General features: G+C 39.8%; 1 protein-coding gene across 1 annotated transcript in view; it reads left to right on the top strand.

Moving 5' to 3' along the window:
* Positions 1–788: 788 nt before the first annotated feature.
* PRRX2 (paired related homeobox 2) overlaps positions 789–23,954 on the top strand; it is a 47,061-nt gene continuing 23,895 nt past the window's right edge. The window contains exon 1 of the mRNA XM_069748141.1: positions 789–1,336. Coding sequence (XP_069604242.1) covers positions 1,102–1,336 — 235 coding nt within the window. The 5' untranslated portion in view covers positions 789–1,101. The remainder of the gene's footprint in view (positions 1,337–23,954) is intronic.

Here is a 23,954-nt window from a genome sequence, read left to right as displayed (position 1 = left end):
GCCAATCAGTGGATGGAGACTGCCGTATACATGAATAATACTGGTCAGTCTAACAATAGCGGAATGTTATGGAATTGTCTTGTATGCAATTGTCTCTTATTCAAGCATATGATTGCCTTTGGCTCACCTAAAGTGAACCCAAACAGCCAGGGCTTGATGCTATTATCATCTATATATATGGTGGTCTCCAGCTTACAGTTATCAGGGCATGCTGGGAGTTGTAGTTATGCATTGAGATCTACTTTATGGATAATAATCAGATTCCATATTGTATAGCGGAAGGGGGGGTTCTTCTTTAAAATGACAGGGAATAGAACTGACGCTCATGAAAGCTTTTGAGGATGCATAATATATAATATGTATTTAACCCTTGTATGAGCGCTCCTTCGGGTGCTGCGAGACTATTCTAAGGTCACTCATTTCCACATAAGAATTTATGGATCCACCCCAACCTCCGGCAGTCACCCCATAAGCTCTCATAGAATCCCCTCTCCTCATAGGGGCACTTGTTGATGGAAGCACTTAACCTCATGTTTTGAAGCACTAGGACACATCTTGAAGAGTTGAAAGAAAAACACTCTGACCATCTAATTTTCCTTTTCTTTTTTTTCTCTTTTTTTTACTAGGGGGAAAAAAAGGGAAGGGGGGTCAAAGGTCACCTCTGACAGAGAAGGAGGGGGCGTGTGGAAAGATTTATCCAAGAACTAGAGAGAGAGAAAAGAAAAAAAAAAAGTGAAAAAAAAGTTCTGTTTTCTTCTAGACGTCAGCAAAAGGCGTTTTTTTTGGTCACTTGGCTGAAAGTGCATGTGAGTGAGAGTTGGTCCCTGCCCTAAAGAGGGAGAGAAGACAGGGAGAGTTAGGGGAGAAGAGAGGGAAGGAAGCAAGATAGGAGACAGCACAAGAAATCAGAGAGTGGGGGAAGTCAAGTCAGTGGAGGGCGAGACCAGAGATAAACACCAGAATTGGAGAGACCAGAATAAGAGCCAGCAGAAGACAAGTAGTTCAGAAGTTTTTCAAGAACTTTTTATTTAAAACTTTTAATTTTAAGATCGGGGTGAAGAAAAAGGGCGAAAGGGAGGTCAAAGGCGTAGGGCAAGTGGCATGGACAGGGATCTTGGCCTGGATAAGTCAGGACCCCCCAACACAATGCGGATTTTGGAAACTCCAGAACTTCCTCACAGCAGGAAGAACTTTAGTGTCAGCCACCTCTTGGACCTGGAGGAAGCGGCGGCCGCAGGGATGCAAGGCTCCCGCGATCTACGACCACCGAACGAAGAAGAGGACAAGGACCCGATGACCGGGGGCAGCAGCGATAGCGAAGTGACAGTACAGGAAGGTAAGACTCGCCACAGCGGCAAAATTATGGGCTATCTGGGCTGCACCCATAAGATGCTTCCCAAAGATGGGGAGGGGTCAGCACACTTAAGGGGGTGTGTGAATCTCCTGTCTGGATAATTGTTCAAATTAAGAAATATTTTCTGCCTCATTGCTGGCTGTAGCAAGGCGGAATCTGTCAAATGCAGCAGAGCCGAGTTTGTCATGTGGCATTATCTGTGCATTATTGAGTTCTCAAGAAGCATCCCTGATGGCAGCGACTACAATGTATGTAGAAGAGGTAGATACTGATGTAGCAGAGCAGGAAAGAAGAGTTTGTGATATCCTGAAGCCAATGTCTAATTCAGCTCTGCTACATCTGCTACAGTCCAGCTTGTCAAAACGTTCCATAGAGACCTAATGATGATGGACAGGTCTGATGAGCTCCTAAGTCAATGTATATAGTGCCGGCACATTCAGCAGCCATGTACAGCGACTACTGACTCCTGTGCATATATGAGCCATAATCCCCTATATCTATAGAAAAGACACACTAGGGACAAATTCACAGCTGTCCAATTAACCTAAGTATGTTCTCGGGGTGTGGATATCCCATAACATGTAGGAGCTGCATATATATGTATATAGTCAATATATTGTCTGTGCAGGTAAAATTAAAAAAAAATGTACTTCAGATTATTCCGGATTTACGCCCTTCAATTTTCCGCAAAATTGTGTCCCGATTGTAGAGTAATTAAAGCTGTAATCATTTAACTTGCTGCAAAAAAAAATCCTGTCCATGTCTTTTCCAGGGCGTTCGGTGTAAGCACGGAATAAATCGTAAAACAAAAATAAAATTAAAAAAACTCCAAATTTCACCTATGAGAAATGGATAAGGCCACATATTGGCTTTCAAAATTTGTGACATTGTATGATAAACTCCTTTTAATCCCTAAAGCCACCACTGGCAGAGATAACAAACTATTACAAGTCCTACAGTAGTATTAAATTAAGTTTAAAAAAAAATATATACATTTTCCAAAATGTTCACACCTTTTGACAGGTTTTAGTTTAAAATAATAATAATAATAATAATAATAATAATAATAATAATAATGCTTAAACAGTTATAACAATATGGTAAAATAAAACACTAGATTAGGTATTACATTAATTTACCTGTTGAAAAAGTAAAAAATATATATATTTTTTACATTTTTATATATTTGAAAATTTGGTAAAAATATGATCCCAAAAATTCAATCAACTCCCTAACCCCCGCCCCAACCTGATGCTCACGGACCCTAGGGGGCAATTTTCAATTATATAAAAGTATCCTTTGCGTACAAGGAAATGTTTGGTGTTTTTATAGGATATCTCCTCATTACTCGCGATGCAGGTTTTGATTATGACCATGATTTCGTACAAATAAATTAGTGACAGATTTCACAGCGCTGAGGCCTAATGGTTTTGTGGATGAACAATGATTTACAGGATAAGAAAAAACCCGCCACAGAAGCATTGATTAAAGATAGTGTAAAACTTTTATTTTAAATCAAAAATTTGTAAAAATGTTTTATTCTACATCTTTCTTTCAGGGGGCAGCATGGACAATGTGATTTAACTTTTTAAGCGGGAATTTGATTTTATAGGCTGCGTTGGGAAACAGATGGAGTTGCAAAACTAATTATGTTTATAGTAATCATTAGAATAAAAAATATTACTTTTTAATTAGATTGCGAAACATCTTAATTTCCGACCTTTCCTTTTTATTTTACAAGGCTTCCATTTACTAGTGTAATCCTTTCTGTAAATGTTTCTCCAGTCTAATTTTCCCTAAGTGTGTTGATTTATTCTAAGTACCCCATAAACTGCATTTGTTTAGATTATGTGCCCCCTACTACTGGGAGATAACAAAGCAGCCTATGAACCTTCAGATGTAGCAGAGCCTTGTCAGGTGACTTTATGAGGCTGCATTGTTTATGTACCCAGTGAGTTCAAATAAGACATTGTAGATATGAAAATCAATCATGTCTAATGATTATATGAATTACATTCCGCAGAATTGCAGATCCTGTGATTTGTGTAAAGAATTCAGTAAGTAATATATAACTACTGGAAAAAAATGACAACCTAAAATCACCATTGAGAGAAATTAAATTCAGATAGATAGATAATAGATAAATAGAAAGGTAATAGATAAATAGATAGATAGAGAGATGATAGATAGATAGATAGTAGATAGATAGATAGAGGATAGATAGATACCGTACATAGATAGATAGATAGATAGATAGATAGATAGATAGATAGATAGATAGATATGGGATAGATAGATGATAGATAATAGACAGATAGATGACAGGTAGATGATACATAGATAGAATAGATAGATATAGTAGATAGATAGATAGATGTGTGTACAAGAGAAAAATAGATAAATATAAGATAGATATAAGAGAAAAATAAATAAATTATATGAGACACTACAAAAATACACAAAAGAAAGGGACTTTTATTTGCCCATGTGGCAACATTTCGATTCACAGAACCTTTCTGAAGCAGAGATGATAGATAGATAGATGATAGATAATAGATAGATAGATATGAGATAGATAGATGATAGATAGATAGATAGATAGATAGATAGATAGATAGATAGATAGATATGAGATAGATAGATGATAGATAGATAGATAGATAGATAGATAGATAGATAGATAGATAGATAGATAGATAGATAGTAAGATAGATAGATAGATAGATAGACAGATAATAGATAGATAGATAGATAGATAGATAATAGATAGATATGACAGATAGATGATAGATAATAGATAGATAGATAGATAGATAGATAGATAGATAGATAGATAGATAGATAGTGAGATAGATAGATAGATATAGGATGGATAGATTGATAGATAATAGATAGATAGATAGATAGAACATAGATAGATCTATAGATATAAGGATAGATAGATAGATAGATAGATAGATAGATATGGGACAGATAGATAGATAGATAGATAGATAGATATTAGATAGATAGATAGATAGGTAGATAGATAGATATGGGACAGATAGATAGATAGATCTATAGATATTAGATAGATAGATAGATAGATATGGGACAGATAGATAGATAGATAGATATTAGATAGATAGATAGATAGATAGATAGATAGATAGATAGATATGGGACAGATAGATAGATAGATAGATAGATATTAGATAGATAGATAGATAGATAGATAGATATGGGACAGATAGATATATCTGAGCTTGTTATATCGCAGAGCCCAAATACGCTAATAATGAGATCTATCTGTCACTTGGCTTCTTGTGATTTCACAGAACAGTGGTTTTCTAATGGAGTGCAGGTAAACCTGGTACATAGTTGGTTGAAGGACTCTGCGACTAATTCCTGGTCTTCGGAGAGCAAGTATCACAGTTATGAAGAAAGCGGTTATTCAGCCTCCAGATATATTTCCATGGAAGCAATCTTCTGACATCACCAATCTGCATCCAATCAATGACAAATCGTCATGATCTATTCCATAATTTTCCCAAAAATATGAAACCCCCCAGAAATAACCAGGCCTGGGCCATGTCCTTTCTTATAGTATTACAGTAGCGGTTTATCCAGGCACATATGTGTAGTGTATAAATACCGACCCCTTTATAACACGTGTGACTTGTATGTGTTTTATTAGTGGACGGCCCTTTTTCCAATTACCAGCCATTAACAGTTCTGAAAGTGGCAACAGAAAAAGATGAGTTGTCATAAAACCATCCATCCTTCCACAAAGCTACTGTCTTAAGTTCCCATTAAAAAGAATCTTCATTAAAAGGCCTATCAAATGAAATAAATAAGTAAATATATACATAGACATACATATATACATAGACATACAGTAGCTTTATCTATCTATATATATATATATTTATATATATATATTTTATTATTTATACGCATATATATATATATATATATGCGTATAAATAAATAATAATATATATATATATATATATTTACTTATTTATTTTTTCTTTACAAATGCCTACTAGGTAATTTTTGGGGGTCCAATTTTGCTCCTACAATTATACTTTATTTATTATTATTATTATTATTATTCATAATTATTATTATTGTGCATTTATTCCATGGCACTTTGCATGCGAAAAGGGGGCACATATAGACAAATACAACTAAACATGAGCAAAAAACAAGGCACACAGGTCAATAAGGAGGGAGGACCCTGCCCGCAAGGGCTCACAGTCTGCAGGGGATGGGTGAGGATACACTAGGAGAGGGTAGAGCTGGTTAGTACCAGTTCCATAATCAATGAATAGTAAAGGTAAAGTTGAGCAGGGATAAGTCTTCTTTGGCAGCAGCACCCAATATATGATGCCCATGCAATAACTACTGGTTTATAGAAACTGGAGCATGTCATGAATGGGTATGAACATTTTGAAGATGGCGTGTCATGATGGCTCGGACTACAAAAACGGGATATGTCTAAATATTCACTTATGGCTCATGCCAGAGATCATACATGTCCACATACAGAGCGGTAATTCGGTACCCATAGAAGTCTGTGGTACTATATTTTATCTCTCTTTGCCTATAATTTTGTATTAAGGCATGTAGAAGGGTTTTTTTTTATCCTGTAGGACTTGCATATAGTAGATTTTGGAGGATATTTCTATAATACGGTACTATATATGTGCACCATATGGCAGGACTTAATGGATGCCGTTTTATTTACACAGTCACATGCCCAAGTATAAAGCATTAATACTATTCCTATAAAATTCTATGGGGCTATACTTTATCTCTCTATGCCTCTGATTTCATATAGGGGCATGTAGACTTTTTTGTTTCTGTAGGATTTATACATATACACTATTTGGCAGCACTCAACGTTATTAGAAGTCACTGGTACTATATGTGCAGCTGTATCGGCCCTATACCCTATACCCACACAACCACGGCTCAATACCTACACATCCAAACAAACTCTACACCTTTGTATGGGCTCCATGTTCTATCTCTCCCATATACATGACACCTAATTTCCAATCTGTAAAATAAACACAGGAGGAGAGTATGTTGTTTTTTTTTTGCAGCCCCTAGTGGCCAAATATTCATGAAAAACCACAATTTGAAAAAAGATATATAACATAAACAAACATAAATAAACATAAAACACTAATACAAAAAGTCTAAATGTAAGCGTGATCTTCGTGGTAACTACCTGCCAGCTTGTATTTGATTCGAGGCAGAGATCTGACATTTTGTTTGACTGCAGACCTCAGTCGAGGTAGCTGGATAATTGCAGAGCGGTGTATAAACAGGGAAATAGTGGATATAATTGATGTCCCTGTTTATAAAACACATCACAAGCTATGTTATCATAAAAGAGATTAGGTTTCCACTATTTCCCTGTTTATACAATAAGTTACAAGTAACCAGTGACCTATGGGTCTGCAGTCGGGCACATCAAAGAGGTGTTGGGGAGGGGGGGGGCAAAAATGACACATTATTTAGGCCTAATTAAGACTACTTTGTTTCCTGGCCTATAGTCCCACTTCTATACATAGGTTTTATTCATCCACGGAACAACAGCGCACCACTACAAATGGCTTAGGACCTGCGCTTTGTAACTGTCTTCTGGACATATATGACTTTTTTTCTTCCTCTGCCTTACCCGGTATTATTTCTGGCTGACGCTAGTGTTGTTTTTGTATCTCCACCCGGCCCAGTTACAGGCACATGGCTCCTACGAAAGGGGGTGGGAGAGATAGAGGCATAGAAGGAAACACAATAAATATCAATAAATGCTTTAAAAACATTTTTTGTATTATGAAAGTATTTAAGTATTATTATTTTTGTAGGACTATTTTAGAGGAAGTCCTAAAACAAATTGAAATTATAAAAAAAATTGCATCTCTTGATAGATCGGTAATTATTAAGGAGCAGGCGATTAGCAAAAAGACTCTAAAAACTTGTAATAAGTTTACAATAAGTTTTAAACTTTGTTAATCTTTTTGGCTTTTAAGCGATCAGCAAGTGGACTCTAAAAACTTGTAATAAGTTTACGATAAGTGTTAAACTTTTTTACTCTTTTTGTTTTATCTTTTGCTTTATTTTTTTGTTTTTTTTTATTTTAAATTTACGTCAAAGAAATAGTTTGTGATCTGTTCAATTGGAAAAGTTATCAATTGCAAAAAAAGAAAGGCTGTGCGAATGTAGAAACGATTGTTGAGCTGCATTGCGGAATCTTTTTTTTTTCTCATTTTAACTAATCCCATTCAATAAAGGGAAATAGATAAAAACAGGATTTGAAGGCAAGAAAAATATTGGATACGCAGAAAAAAAAACAATAAAGTCTTTAAAAAATTGTAAAAGAAAATGAGACAATTGGAATTGGGTTTGCCAAAGTAAAAGAAATTATAAGTGTATAATCGCTGACTATAATGGAATACGATTAAAAAAAAAGTAAAAACAAAAAAAAGAAAAATAATAAAAAGTAATACAAAATACTTTTTTTTTTTAAAGTGCATGTTGTATCTGGAATGACATATTTATGGATGTACAAGGACAGAACTCTGGAGTCCATTTACGACAGATCGCTTCGGAGCTTGCGCCAGTCTAAAGACAATTTTCGCAAGACATTGCTTCAGAATTTGCCCCTGCGATTTTATTGATAATCTGCCCCACTGCGTTTTGTCTGCGCCATGGTTTGACATTCACTTCCGGCAAAAATGGTCTGATTTAGAGTTAGTCACCTTCTTTCTGACAGATGCCAGAGGACAGAAGGCGGGGAGTGGGGGGGAGGGGGGGGGGGTAGGGGGGGTGTTAATTTTAAAAGATCAAATGCAAAAAAGGAAAAGAAAACCCAGCATGGCGCATTAACCTGTCTCCTACCAGAGACTGCTCTGATACATCTGGTTCCAAAAGGGAACAATTAAATAAAGCCATTTTTGCAAGACGCCAACAGTAGAAATTGAGATTTTCCACAATGTTCTGGCTGGCGCTACGTCTGAACATGGAAATGTCCGTTGTAATCACCATTTCAATATACAATAAATAAATTGAAACCGGGGAGGGGCAGAATGCCAACACTGACTGCCAGGTATTATGCCTACCTCCCAGGGTGAAATGGCAAATTCTGCATCAAACTGAGCCAATGCACCATGCCCCACCATTGTATCATCATCATCATCATACATCCTGTTTTGTCTTTGGGGAATTTTTGTAAAATCGGGGAATTTTTTTTTTTTTAATTTCTGGGATATTACAGCAATTTCAGTCTAGGCAGGGAAGAGAGAAGCTCTTACAGCCTTTGTCTGTGATGGAGCCTGTGGCTGAGTAAAGGCGCCAGCATCTGACATTAAACCAGATGTTGGGAGGTGCCGCTCACACGCAAGGAAAGTGCAGCCACATGGGCAGGAGAGCACAACACAGGAGGGGCCTGTATAAAGTGTGCCTGCAGGCAGGAATCAAGAGCGGGGAGAAGTAACCAGAGAAGTGGCATCAAGCATCCAAATGGGGGATCAGAGAGGAAACAAGGAAGGAAGGGGGTAGGGAGGTGAAAGAAATGTAGAAAAAAAAGTGAAAAATAATCTAAAAGTGGAATTAAAGAAAAACTTCTAAAATAATTTTTAAAAAACTCTTAAGATATCTTCTTTAAAAACTCGTCTTTCTACTGCACCTATTTCTGGAAAAGTTAGGCAAAATCTATGGCTGTGACTGTAGCCGTAGATGCCATACTAACTTCTATGGGGCCCAAGAACTTAAGAACTTGTTGTAGGGAATAACAAGTTAGTGACGTTCTGCTATCTATCATACTATGTGAGTATTATAATGTATCGTGATACTAATACTACCGTACCATCTAATTTTGGGGTCCCCATCTAAATTGTTTATAGGGTCCTTGGAACATCCCTGGTGAAAACAATTTATCTCCCAAAACTTTTCTAGCATCCCAAATGACCAACCCAGTGCACTCATTTATTCACTGCTAGAGATGAGCGAACTCGAACTGTAAAGTTCAGGGTTTGTACTGGTGTCCGATGCTGGATTCCAAACATGGGCTTCTCTCGAAAGTCTGTTTTAGAGTTCGTAATGAGTGTGTAAGAGAGACCATATTACAGGCCATTTACAACACCAAAGTTCAGGTAAAGTTCTGGTACCCAAACTAAACTTTGGACTAAAGTTCAGTCGAACCTGATGAACCTGAACTTCCACCTGTCCGCTCATCCCTATTTGATGTTCTTAAATTTAAACCAAAAATGCACCAAATTTATTACTGAAGCTCATGCTGGATGCTGAATTTGGTGCATTTATGGGCATTTTTTGCCAAACTTTGTACAACCTATTGGCTGGCTTACTTTGCACCTCTTAAATTTTGGTGCAGTCGAGCACATGTTGTTGCAATGAAGCCACATCCATCTTATCTCTAAACCACACCCATTTTCTGTAAGCCGAACCCCATTGGCTTTGTGAGCCACAAAAAAATGTTTAAAATACTTAATAGTTCTAAAAGCAGATGTGACATTATACTTCAAAATCTGTCAGAATTTGGTGCACTTATTATATACCGTTTATAATACTGGTGTTTCGCTGTGGGTCTATGGACCCTCTTAGATACTAGAGGCCTCCTCTGGCTGTAATGCCACCATATAGTCACTCAGCTTTCCCAGATATGGACATAAGTAAGCAGCATCTTGAACAAGTTTTTAAAAATTTAAAGGGAACCTGTCATCTGCCATAAATATGTAATGTTGCTTTTTTTTCTCTGGTGTAAATGTCGCTGTTCTCCTGAATCCATTGTTGATTTTCATTTGCTCCTGCCCCTCTCCATTACTGAGATATGGCCCTCTCTTCTCTGTATATAAATCTAGTATTTTTAGCCAAATGGGGGTGGTCTTCATGAAGATGCCTGAAGAAAAGAATAGAGGGCCATGCCCCACTTGGATTAAAGGACTCGATTTAGTATATGGAAGAAGGGGCCATATCTCAGTAACAGAGAGGGAATGGAATAAAAGAAGAACATTGTCAGATTCAGGAGAACAGCGGCATTTACACCAGGTAAAAAACACCATATTTTTCAGACAATAGGACACACTTTCCTACACCAGAAAATGTGAAAAACATTTTTCCTACTGATTAAAATTTTCCTGGTGTAAAGAAGTGGAGGGGGTCAATATCACTAAAGTTAATGCAAAAGGGTAGAGTAGGGAGGTAATAATTCTCCTATTATTGCTTCTCTGCAGCATATGTATTATACCAACAAAACTTTATAGCACACACCTTATGTATTCTCTCTGCAGTGCACACATAAACACAACACTGCTGCATGCACAGTACATGCACACTCAGCCCAGCTATGTATACACACAGCTCTGCTACATATACACACACACAAAGCACTTCTGCAAGCACACACACTGCTCTGCTACAAACACACACACAAACAAACCACCCTTGTACATACATACACACACACACACAGTTGTGTCAGTATTCTCCTTGATCAGAGGAAGCTGCCTCTGGACTATAAGACACACACACTTTTTAGCAAGATTTTTCCTTGCTAAAAAGTGCATCCTATATGTAAAAAATATAGTACATATTTAATGTTACAGGTTTTCTATAATTACAGTGGAGGGGATATAAAAAAACTAGAACAAGAGAAAAGTCAAAGTGATGTCCAACACAACAAATCGGATTACTACATTAATTGTCAAAAGGACTTGTTAAAAATAAGAACTGGAATCTGAGTGCACCAGTTTTGAAAACTTTTCCCCAATGTCTGAGACGGATGTTTTACAGAAAGACGAGAGCCAGGACATAAGATAAACTGGAGAGGTAAAGGCTGAGATCCAAGAGAGGGAAAAAAAACACAGGATTCGCGGCGGCACCAAGACACTAATTGTAACCACATTGGATTGTTGTTGGTAATGGGATGAGAGACACGGTGATATGAGGTCAGCGAATGTTATGATCATCACTGAATGAGACCGAGGATAGCTCTAGAGTGGGTCCAGCTCTGCCCCGCATGTGGTATTATAGGATAACCGCACGACTGGTGTGGGGGAAGGGAAGTTTGGAAAAAAAAAACTTTTTTGAGAATAAGTTAACAATTTCCATTGCTGGGAAAAATTGCTTCACGCAAAATAAATTGATAGCTAAAAACCACAGGCCCAGACTGACTAAACCATTAAGGCTGGAGCTAAGGGTTTCACCATATGTGAGCCTCCACAGGGCCCAATGGCAGTGCCAGGAAGAAGGGCTTAGACCTCCTATTGTTAGTTAGAGGGTGCAGTCATGCTTTTACATGAGACTTTGACTGAACATATTGCATTGCTGTTATGCCGAACAAATAGCTTAAATTGTGCAATATTAGCTAGATACACAGTCAGAGGCCGAGTTATTTTCAGTCCAAGTTTTGTCTGTGAAAGAAACGGACTAATGTTATTCAATAAGTCTGTTTAAATGACCGTTTTTATCAAGCGTACTGAATCTCTGCGTGAAAAAAAAAAAATGGCAGCATCCACTATTCTCTCCCATATTTCGGATGACAGTAGCCGATTCAAGTCTTTGGGTACGCAAAATTTGGATCCCATGGGAATAAACTGTGCAGCATCTGATATTTCTGGATACATTGCAGTTCAAATTTTAATAACTGCTGATGTTTAAAAACAGATGTCATATGGATGATAATGTAGAAGAATAATCATCCATTTTTCAGTATGCAAATTGGATGATTTTTTTTATACGCTGGTGTGAAATTAGCCATAAAGAGGACTTGGCTCCTATAAATAGCAGACTTGCAGTGTATTAATTGCCTTTAGGGTCCAGAAAATGCTGTTTAATTAATATGCCAATTCATGGTTCTCTGTGCACTGTTGGTGTGATGCAGAGCTCAGAGCCCTGTAACGTTCCCTGAATTAGCCCCTTAATGTTGTCTTGATTCACAGCGCTGGCTTGTTTAGAATGAACAGAATCCTCCTTCTGCACGCACACTCACTGACAGCTTAGCACGCACGCATACTCAAGGACCTCACTACTTGGACGCACTTGGAAGAGTAGCGCGTGACCACAGCAGAGAGGTCTAGGTGTGCGCTGCCTGGCTCCTGAACTCATGCGCACCCAGTAGGACTTTGTCTAGGCCAGCGAGCGCAGTGAATCAAGATTAGCGGGAGGGGACGATGTTAATGCGAGGGATGTGACAGTGCACTGAGCTCTGGGCCATATTAAGGGTGCGCTGAGTGTCCTAAATTGCTTATTGATTAAGGGGAACCAGGTCGCTGATTAGAATCATAGAATCATAGAATGGTAGAGTTGGAAGGGACCTCCTGGGTCATCTGGTCCAACCCCCTGCTCAAAGCAGGATTCACTAAATCATCCCAAAATTTAGAACCGCAGGCAGCATCAATCAGAGTCCAGCTTTGTCATTTAAGCCAGGTATGTTTTACTCTGAAACTCTAGAAAACATATATTTAAAAACCATCTAGGGACTACGACAAGTCCAAGAGGCAGATCCCCAGCCGGCTTCTCCCCGCTCCTTGTGCCAGTTGATTGACAGGTTTTTTTCAAAAGTTTACTTAGGGAGAGACCTATCAATCAACTGGTGTGGGGCATGGAGATGCCAGCCGAGGGCTGTGTTGGATTTCAGGTCACTCCAGATGTTTTTCAGATTACGTTTTCTCTGAAGCGCAGGTGCTTTTCAGCAATCGAGCAGCCAGGCTCCAATCCGAACCACGGGCGGAATGTATCTAGTGACAGGTTGCCTTTAAGAGACACATTCACCTCTGCTATATCTAAATGGGTGTATCGCCCTACATGTGTTCATGACATCATGCGTTATGTGCTTCTTGCTGAAACTTCATGACAGACTGGAGTCCATAAAATACAGAACACACCTATTCATGAGAACAGTCTGACCAGGGACTTTGGCAGCGAGTCAGATTCCAGATTTAATTTTATAATGCAACATTTCATACACTTTGTTTAGACATTTCTCTCAATTTTTTAACATCCCTGCTTGCTGTCAGTGAATAGGCATATTATGGTTTATATTCAGGAGCTGAAAAACCAAGTACTGGCTTTAAACTTTTCCCAACGTTGCTAGAACTCTATCCAATGTAGGCCATAATTAGTGCGGTTAAAGGTGTTTTTCGACTTATTAAGAAACTTGGCCAAGGTGCGGGTGCGGTATTGCTTGAAATAATGAAGATGTTTTTATCTGAAAAATCTGCCCTGGACAAAGCACAGCTATGTCAGTGCCCCCTGTTAGTAACATAGGAGGGAAGGAGGGAGGGAAAGTGTAGAAAGCTCACCACGTTGCCAATTTCAAGTCCATATGTCAGCCGGGATCCATCCTGAGGGTGCCGCACCCATTGGTGATCACAAGCAAAAGAAGAAAAGAAAAAAAAAGACGTTGGACGTGCCGGTGGATCACCCCTGTTAGTGATGACACTCCCAACTCCCACATCAATCACGTACTTCTAGGCCAGTGATTGGTTGCAGCGGTCACACTGGCAGTCACGGACGTTGTTGTTCCATCACAGTAAAAATAGACTGGTGCTGCACCGTTGTGATGGTGTCAGAATGGAGGCAGATTCATCAAATGAGTAATGTTTCTTTTGATTATTTTAGGCCATTTCCTTGGTCAGAGTATGGAAACCGTTTTATTTACCTGTATACGGTTTATTCTACACTGATACATTAGAACTAAGTATTGGAACAGATGACATTTATGCTGTTACTGGATTATTCATTTACTAATATTATTTAAACATGGTAACCCTACAAAAACATAACAGGCTGTATAGAATATATATTGGGAGATAGTGGAGAAAAGTGTCTAATAATAAATAATAATAATCTTTATTTTTATATAGCGCTAACATATTACGCAGCGCTTTACAGTTTGCACACATTATCATCGCTGTCCCCGATGGGGCTCACAATCTTAATTCCCTATCAGTATGTCTTTGGAATGTGGGAGGAAACCGGAGTGCCTGGAGGAAACCCACGCAAACACGGAGAGAACATACAAACTCTTTGCAGATGTTGTCCAAGGTGGGATTAGAACCCAGGACTCCAGCGCTGCAAGGCTGCTGTGCTATCCACTGCGCCACCGTGCTGCCTGTCTACATAATACTCCCGTTCTGTACCTATATAATTGTGCCAAAATAACAGTGTCATGTAGGAAATGCTATACAGTTCCTAAATCATACCATATTAAGCTCCAAGTGGGGCAAGTGCCCATTGTACTCCCAAAATTGCCCCTTTGAAGCCCAACACATTCGATCTTTCTTTCCTTCAACAATACTAATTTAATGTGTGAACTGCACCTTCTAAAGCGTCATACAGAATGGGGTCTCCCCCAAAAATGAAGAACGTGCCCAACGTGTGGTCCCTCCTAGCCAATCCACATAGAGGATACAGTTTTTTATATCTTCCATTTTGGATTTTTATGGGGTGTCTTGGTGTGTGATTTGGTACCCATTAAGTTATATTAAGGAACCATGAGCCAAACTTCCCAATTAACTGTGATGGAAAAGCAGGATAGAATCTTTTTGAATTTAAAGGACCCATGCGCCATCTCCCCATTAAAATAAATATGCACCCTTGGCCGATGATGAAATCACGTAAAGGGGTGTCTCCGCTATAACATAGGTATGGGTGGCTTAATATAAGGCAGTCAGTCTCGGACCTATCCTGAGCATGTACAGTGCATTTCCCTTTTGTTATTTTTCGATGGGGCTTTAGGTTAAAAATAGCACTCCCCTCTGGTGAATGTGACTGTATGAGCCGCTAGTACAGAACCTCTGTGTTGAGGAGCCCCGGTGGCTGCCACCTCTTCCGCGATTCATAGCTGCCCACTTTTTTGTACGGTAAATGTTGCTTTTACTAATTGGAGACTAGTTCCAGCAAAAGCAATTATCATCAAGTGTATTACAGGCATCAGTTGTGGTCCAGGTATAATAAAAGCTGTGTTTCCCTTAGAGCAGCTGTGGTGGCAGCAAAGGTTTTAGCGGGGAGGGCAGTCATTCCTGTCAGCGGCTCCATTCCCCTCACGGCTAAAGAGGTGAAAAATCCATGAGAACATTTTTGTGCAACATGATCACTAACCCACATCCCCTTCCTTTCTGATTCACTAGTCTGCAAGTCCAAGGCTAACCCCTTCCACTCCAGATAGGCTTCCGAGCCAAGCCGCGGGCAGAACGCACTCAATTGGCCAATTGGTGGCTTATTCGTATTTAACAAACATGGACATTGTACCAGGGTTTGGTTTGATTCCCATCAGTTTAAAGATCTCTGCTTGCTGTCAACAAATGAAAATATTTGCTTACATTTAGAGATTGAAACCTTTTCCCATAGCAGCGGATCTTTGCTTGTTAGTGAATTGCATTTACTGCAATTGCTGTACATGGAAAGAAAAAAGTTTGGAAACTCTGAGATTAGGTCCACACTATGTTTGTGGCCATTGTTGAGAACATGTGCTCATGAGGTACGTTATGTACCCGATGGTGGGCACAGTTATGATGGATGCTGAGGCATCTGTCCGCCATAGGGACCCACTGTACGAGAACATATTCTTCATGGTATGTATGCATTTCTTTGCAGTAGTTTCCTGTTTAGGAAAGCACAGTCTGCTGCACTTTCCTATACAGTTAATTAAACCAAAAAGTATGCCAGCACATATCAGCCAAGGCACATGGAGGCCGAAGGAACAGAAATTTGGCCTCCATCTGGTGAATGGGGGTCTACGGGCATATTACAGTATACATCGTGAAAATCTCCGGACATATACTGTAGGGAAAGACACCTACAAAGAATGGAGAGGCCTCTAATTTTTATCGTAGGTACATTTCAACTGCGAGAAACAGAATATAAAAATAAAACTAGAAAATCACATTGTATGATTTTGAAACAACCAGCAAGAATTCTGGTTCTCACAGACCTGTTAGTTTTTCTATAAGAAACCTCCTACTATGCACTCAATACCTGTATTAATTGCACCTGTTTGAACTCGTTAACTGTGTAAAAGACACCTGTCCACACACTCAATCACACTCCATCATGGCCAAGACCAAAAAGCTGTCTGAGAACCCCAGGGACTAAATTGTAGACCTGAACAAGGCTGGGATGGGCCCCAGAACAATAGGCAAGCAGCTTGGTGAGAAGACAACAACTGTTGGCACAATTATTAGAAAATGGAAGAAACACAAAATGACTGTCAATCTATCTCGGTCTGGGGCTCCATGTAAGATCTCGCTTTGTGGGGTATTTATTTATTTATTATGCTTTTCTTATATAACGCTATCTTATTCCGCAGCGCTTTACATACATTATCATCACTGTCCCTAATGGGGCTCACAATCTAAATTCCCTATCAGTATGTCTTTGGAGTGTGAGAGGAAACTGGAGAACCCGGAGAAAACCCACGCAAACACGGAGAGAACATACAAACTCCTTGCAGATGTTGTCTTTGGTGGGATTTGAACCCAGGACCCCAGGATGATTCTGAGAAAGGATAGGAATCAGCCCCGAATTCCACATGAGGACCTGATCAAAGACCTGAAGAGAGCTGGGACCACAGTCTCAAACATTACCGTTAGTAACACACTATGCCATCATGGATTAAATTCCTGCATAGCACGCAAAGGTCCCCCTGATCACACCAGAACATGTCCAGGCCCGTTTGAAATTCGCTAATAAACATCTGGATGATCCAGAGGAGGCATGGGAAAAGGTAATGTGGTCAGATGAGAACAAAATAGAACTTTTTGATATCAACTCCACTCACCATGTTTGGAGGAAGAAGAAGGATGAGTACAACCTCAAGAACATCATCCCAACCATGGAGCATGGTGGGGGAAACAACATACTTTGGGGACGCTTTTCTGCAAATGGTATAGGACGACTGAACCGTATCAAAGGGAGGATGGATGGGGTTATGTATCGTGAGAATTTGGCCAACAACCTCCTTCCATCAGTAGGAGCACTGAAGAATGATCGTTGCTGGGTCTTCCAGCATGACAATGACTGAAACACACAGCCAGAGGAACTAAGGAGTGGCTCAGTAAGAAGCATTTCAAGGTCCTGGAGTGGCCTAGCCAGTCTCCAGACCTGAACCCAATAGAAAATCTTTGAAGGGAGCTGAAACTCAATTTTGCCCAACGACAGTCCCAAAACCTGAAAGATCTGGAGATGGTCTGTATGGAGGAGTGGGCCAAATGCCCTGCTACAGTCTGTGCAAACTTGGTCAAGAACTAGAGGAAACATCTGACCTCTGTAATTGCAAACAAAGGTTTCTGTACCAAATATTAAGTTCTGTTTTTCTATTGTATCAAGTACTTATTTCTTGCAATAAAGTGCAAATTAGTTATGCAAAAATCATACGATGTGATTTTGTGGATTTTTTTTAGATTCTGCCTCTCACAGTTGAAGTGTACCTAAGATAAAAATTACCGACCTCTCCATTCTTTGTAGGTGGGAAAATTGTCTATCAAATATTTATTTACCCCACTGTAGTGTAAGGATGTTATAAAAAATAGAAGTGTTAATTAACTTTATTTTTATCACTTAACAAAATGCAAAGTGAATGAACAAACGAGAAATCAAAATCACATCAATATTTGGTGTGACCATCCTATGCCTTCAAACCAGCATCAATTCTTCTCAGTACTCTTGTCACTTGTATAGTTTTTGAAGAAACTCAGCCTGGAAGATTGCTCCAAACAACTTGAAGAACCAATCACAGATCATTTGTTGATTTATTACCTACAAGCGATTACCAAAAAGTAACCATAAACCACCCATAAATTGTTAAATATAAACAAATTTATTGATATCTATTAAAGCATACCAGAAATTGAACTGCAAGAGGAATTCAAGCAGGGTCAAATAAAGAAGGGAAGCAAAATTGCAGCAATAAATCACCATAATAAATCTCAAATCAGATGGGTAATAAGTTTTGTACATACACCGCCATATCATATATCCATCATTCAGATTAACAATATAAAATAGCAATGATTATGAATGCAAATACTAAAATATGACAGCAAACATTAGTAACACTAAAATAAAGTTATGGGCTTACCCATAAAGTGACTATTGCGAGGCCCTTCACATAGCCCCGACAGGCGTTTCGCTTGTTGCTTTTTCAAGGGGTGCTTAGATCTTCTGTCCCACTGCCTAAAATATGTCCAGAACATAAACTCTGCACCGATTGATTGTCATATGAGAATTGTGCCCCACGCCAAGCATGTCACATCCTCTTCCGGAACTTACCATTGCACATGTGCATCAGAAGGATAATAAATCTCCCTAACATCACAGACACGTGCCTGCGGCATACTGGGGCCTGAATCCTTCTGTGGATGTTGGCTTCCACAAATCCTCCTCTCTCTTAGACTGGATTACGTTGGGATCAGGGCTCTGTGAGGCCGTATCATCACTTCCTCATTCTTCTTTACACTGAAGATCATTCTGAATGACATTGACTGTATGTTTGGGGTCTTTGTCCAGTTGCAGGATAAATTTGGAGCCAATAAGACACCTCCCTGATGGTATTGAAGTATCTGCCTGTATTTCTCATCATTGAAGACACCATTAATCTTCATCAAATCCCCAAATCCATTTGCTGAAATGCAGCCCCAAAGTTGCAGGACCCTCCACCATGCTTCACTGCCTGCAGACCCACATTATTGTGCCGTTGTCCAGCCCTTTAGTGAATAAACTCTTTCGATTACGGCCAAATATTTCACATTTTGACTTATTAGTCCAGAGCACCTGCTGTCAATTTTCTGCACCCAATTCCTATGTTTTCGTACATAGTCGAGTTGCTTGGTCTTATTTGCTTGTTGAAGGAATAATTTTTTTACCTCAATTCCATGAAGACCACTTCTGGCCAAACCTCTCTGAAGAGTAGATGAGTGTAGCTGGGTCCCACTGGTTGCTGCCAATTCTGAGCTGATGGCACTGCTGGACTCCCCTTCCAGTTTCTAAGAGATGCAATCATAATGTGTCTATTAGCTGTTGCACTAAGTCTTCTTGGTTGATCAATGCATATACTGTCCTCAATGTTGTCCATTTATTAGAGCTTTTTCTAAAGAGCTTGAACTACACATCTTGAATCCCCAGTCTGCTTTGATATATTTGCCTGGGAGAGATCTTGCAGATGCAATATAACTACCTTATGTCTTGTCGCTATGCTCAGTGTTGCCATGGTGTATAATCTGTAACATGAAATCGTCTTCTATAATCTCACCTTTATAGCAGAGTTTGGTTGTTTATAGCACAGTTTGGCTGTTCCTCACCCAGTTTTAAACCTCCTACACAGTTGTTTCTGTTTCAGTTAAATAAGCACTCCAATCAAAGTTTTTATCCTCTTAACTAGATGGTGGCCCGATTCTAACGCACCGGGTATTCTAGAATATGTATGTAGCTTATTTATGAAGATTTCAGAATAATGCAATGAATAGACAGGATTCGGCCGTCCGGGCGCGACCAATTAGCGAAGCGTGGCTCAAATCCCGCGCCAATTCGCGGCCGGACTGCGTCTGACGCTGATTGTTTGTGGCCGGGCGTGACCAATCAGTGAAGCCAGGGCTGGCTCCAGGTTTTTGAGGGCCCCGGGTGAAAGAGTCTCACAGCCCACGTAGCATATTACACAGCCCACATAGTATATAGCACAGCCACGTAGTATATAGCCCAGCCACGTAGCATATAGCACAGCTACGTAGTATATAACACAGCCACATAGTATATAGCACAGCCATGTAGTATATTGCACAGCCACGTAGTATATAGCACAACCACATAGTATATAGCACAGCCCACGTAGTATATAGCACAGCCACGTAGTATATTGCACAGCCACGTAGTATATTGCACAGCTACGTAGTATATAACACAGCAACATAGTATATAGCACAGCCACGTAGTATATAGCACAGCCACGTAGTATATTGCACAGCCACATAGTATACAGCACAGCTACGTAGTATATAACACAGCCACATAGTATATAGCACAGCCACGTAGTATATAGCACAGCCACATAGTATATAGCACAGCCACATAGTATATTGCACAGCCACATAGTATATAGCACAGCCACGTAGTATATAGCACAGCCACGTAGTATATTGCACAGCCAAGTAGTATATTGCACAGCCATGTAGTATATAGCACAGCCCACGCAGTATATAACACAGCACGCAGTATATAACACAGCCCATGTAGTATATAGCACAGCTTACATAATATATTGCCCAGCCACATAGTATATAGCACAGCCACGTAGTATATTGCACAGCCAGTAGTATATTGCACAGCTACATAGTATATAACACAGCCACATAGTATATAGCACAGCCACGTAGTATATTGCACAGCCATGTAGTATATTGCACAGCTACGTAGTATATAACACAGCAACATAGTATATTGCACAGCCACATAGTATATATGCACAATTACGCAGTATATTGCACAGCCATGTAGTATATAGCACAGCCCACGCAGTATATAACACAGCACGCAGTATATAACACAGCCCATGTAGTATATAGCACAGCTTACATAATATATTGCACAGCCACATAGTATATAGCACAGCCAAGTAGTATATTTCACATCCACGTAGTATATTGCACAGCCACATAGTACATAGCACAGCCCACGCAGTATATAACACAGCCCATTTAGTATATAACCCAGCCATGTAGTATATAGCACAGCCACATAGTATATTTCACATCCACGTAGTATATTGCACAGCCACATAGTACATAGCACAGCCCACGCAGTATATAACACAGCACATGTAGTATATAACACAGCCACATAGTATATATAGCACAGCCCACATAGTATATAACACAGCCACGCAGTATATAGCACCTCCACGTAGTATATTGCACAGCCACGTAGTATATAGCACAGCCCACGTAGTATATAGCATAGCGACGTATATAACACAGCCCACACAGTATATAACACAGCCCACGCAGTATATAGCACAGCCCACGCAGTATATAACACAGCCCACATAGTATATAACACAGCCCACATAGTATATAGCAATGTGGGCACCATACTGTATCGCTGTTAAAAAAAAGAATTAAAATAAAAAATAGTTATATACACACCTTCCGGCTGCCCCCGGATCCAGCCCAGGCCTTTAGCGATGCTCCTCGCGATGCTTCGTTCCCAGTAATGCCTTGCGGCAATAAAACGTGATGATGTAGCAGTCTCGCGAGTCCGCTACGTCATCTGGGGTCATTGCCGCAATGCATTCTTGGGACCGGATCATCACAAGGAGCGGGAAAGGCTGCCGTGGATGCCAGAAGGTGAGAATATAATGATTTTTTTTAATTATTATTATTTTTAACATTATATGTTTTTACTATTGATGCTGCATGGGCAGCATCAATAGTAAAAAGTTGGTCACACTTACAGGGTTAATGGCAGCGTTAACAGACTGCTAAAACGCTATGTGGGCGCTGACTGGAGTGAAGTATGGAGGGGCACTGACTGGAGGGGAGTAGGGAGGGGCCAATTCGTGGCCGGACTGTGCCTGTCGCTGATTGGTCGCACCGAGCCGGCTGCGAACCAATCAGTGACGCAGGAATTCCGTGACAGACAGACAGAAGTGGACCTTAGACGATTATATATATACAGTGGGGCAAAAAAGTATTTAGTCAGTCAGCAATAGTGCAAGTTCCACCACTTAAAAAGATGAGAGGCGTCTGTAATTTACATCATAGGTAGACCTCAACTATGGGAGACAAACTGAGAAAAAAAATCCAGAAAATCACATTGTCTGTTTTTTTTAGCATTTTATTTGCATATTATGGTGGAAAATAAGTATGTGGTCAGAAACAAAATTTCATCTCAATACTTTGTAATATATCCTTTGTTGGCAATGACAGAGGTCAAACGTTTTCTGTAAGTCTTCACAAGGTTGCCACACACTGTTGTTGGTATGTTGGCCCATTCCTCCATGCAGATCTCCTCTAGAGCACTGATGTTTTTGGCTTTTCGCTTGGCAACACGGACTTTCAACTCCCTCCAAAGGTTTTCTATAGGGTTGAGATCTGGAGACTGGCTAGGCCACTCCAGGACCTTGAAATGCTTCTTACGAAGCCACTCCTTCGTTGCCCTGGTGGTGTGCTTTGGATCATTGTCATGTTGAAAGACCCAGCCACGTTTCATCTTCAATGCCCTTGCTGATGGAAGGAGGTTTGCACTCAAAATCTCACGATACATGGCCCCATTCATTCTTTCATGTACCCGGATCAGTCATCCTGGCCCCTTCGCAGAGAAACAGCCCCAAAGCATGATGTTTTCACCACCATGCTTTACAGTAGGTATGGTGTTTGATGGATGCAACTCAGTATTCTTTTTCCTCCAAACACGACAAGTTGTGTTTCTACCAAACAGTTCCAGTTTGGTTTCATCAGACCATAGGACATTCTCCCAAAACTCCTCTGGATCATCCAAATGCTCTCTAGCAAACTTCAGACGGGCTCGGACATGTACTGGCTTAAGCAGTGGGACACGTCTGGCACTGCAGGATCTGAGTCCATGGTGGCGTAGTGTGTTACTTATGGTAGGCCTTGTTACATTGGTCCCAGCTCTCTGCAGTTCATTCACTAGGTCCCCCCGCGTGGTTCTGGGATTTTTGCTCACTGTTCTTGTGATCATTCTGACCCCACGGGGTGGGATTTTGCGTGGAGCCCCAGATCGAGGGAGATTATCAGTGGTCTTGTATGTCTTCCATTTTCTAATTATTGCTCCCACTGTTGATTTCTTCACTCCAAGCTGGTTGGCTATTGCAGATTCAGTCTTCCCAGCCTGGTGCAGGGCTACAATTTTGTTTCTGGTGTCCTTTGACAGCTCTTTGGTCTTCACCATAGTGGAGTTTGGAGTCAGACTGTTTGAGGGTGTGCACAGGTGTCTTTTTATACTGATAACAAGTTTAAACAGGTGCCATTACTACAGGTAATGAGTGGAGGAAAGAGGAGACTCTTAAAGAAGAAGTTACAGGTCTGTGAGAGACAGAAATCTTGATTGTTTGTTTCTGACCAGATACTTATTTTCCACCATAAAATGCAAAAAAAATGTTAAAAAAAACAGACAATGTGATTTTCTGGATTTTTTTTTTCTCAGTTTGTCTCCCATAGTTGAGGTCTACCTATGATGTAAATTACAGACGCCTCTCATCTTTTTAAGTGGTGGAACTTGCACTATTGCTGACTGACTAAATACTTTTTTGCCCCACTGTATATATGTATAGATATATTGCAGTCATAATATTATATAGCACTGTGTACTTACAACTGCCCATTTTGCCTTTCTACCCAGCTAATTCTTCTCTTTTCTCTGCTCTGTGTACAAACAGGAAGTCTGTTATCCTTGCAAAATTCCCCTCGTGTTTCTGCATAGAGCTAAGAAGGATTCAGCTAGTCAGTATTTAATCACGTGATGTCATAGACCTAATGTATCTTGTTGACTGTGCTAGGGAGAACAGTCATAGGGAATTAAATTCTCTAGTATATTCACTTACACATTTCTTTAGTGACAGTTCATAATAATTTTG

This window comes from Ranitomeya imitator, chromosome 2 (genome assembly GCF_032444005.1).
Source record: "Ranitomeya imitator isolate aRanImi1 chromosome 2, aRanImi1.pri, whole genome shotgun sequence".
Taxonomy (NCBI): domain Eukaryota; kingdom Metazoa; phylum Chordata; class Amphibia; order Anura; family Dendrobatidae; genus Ranitomeya; species Ranitomeya imitator.
This window is presented reverse-complemented; position numbering and strand designations above follow the sequence as displayed.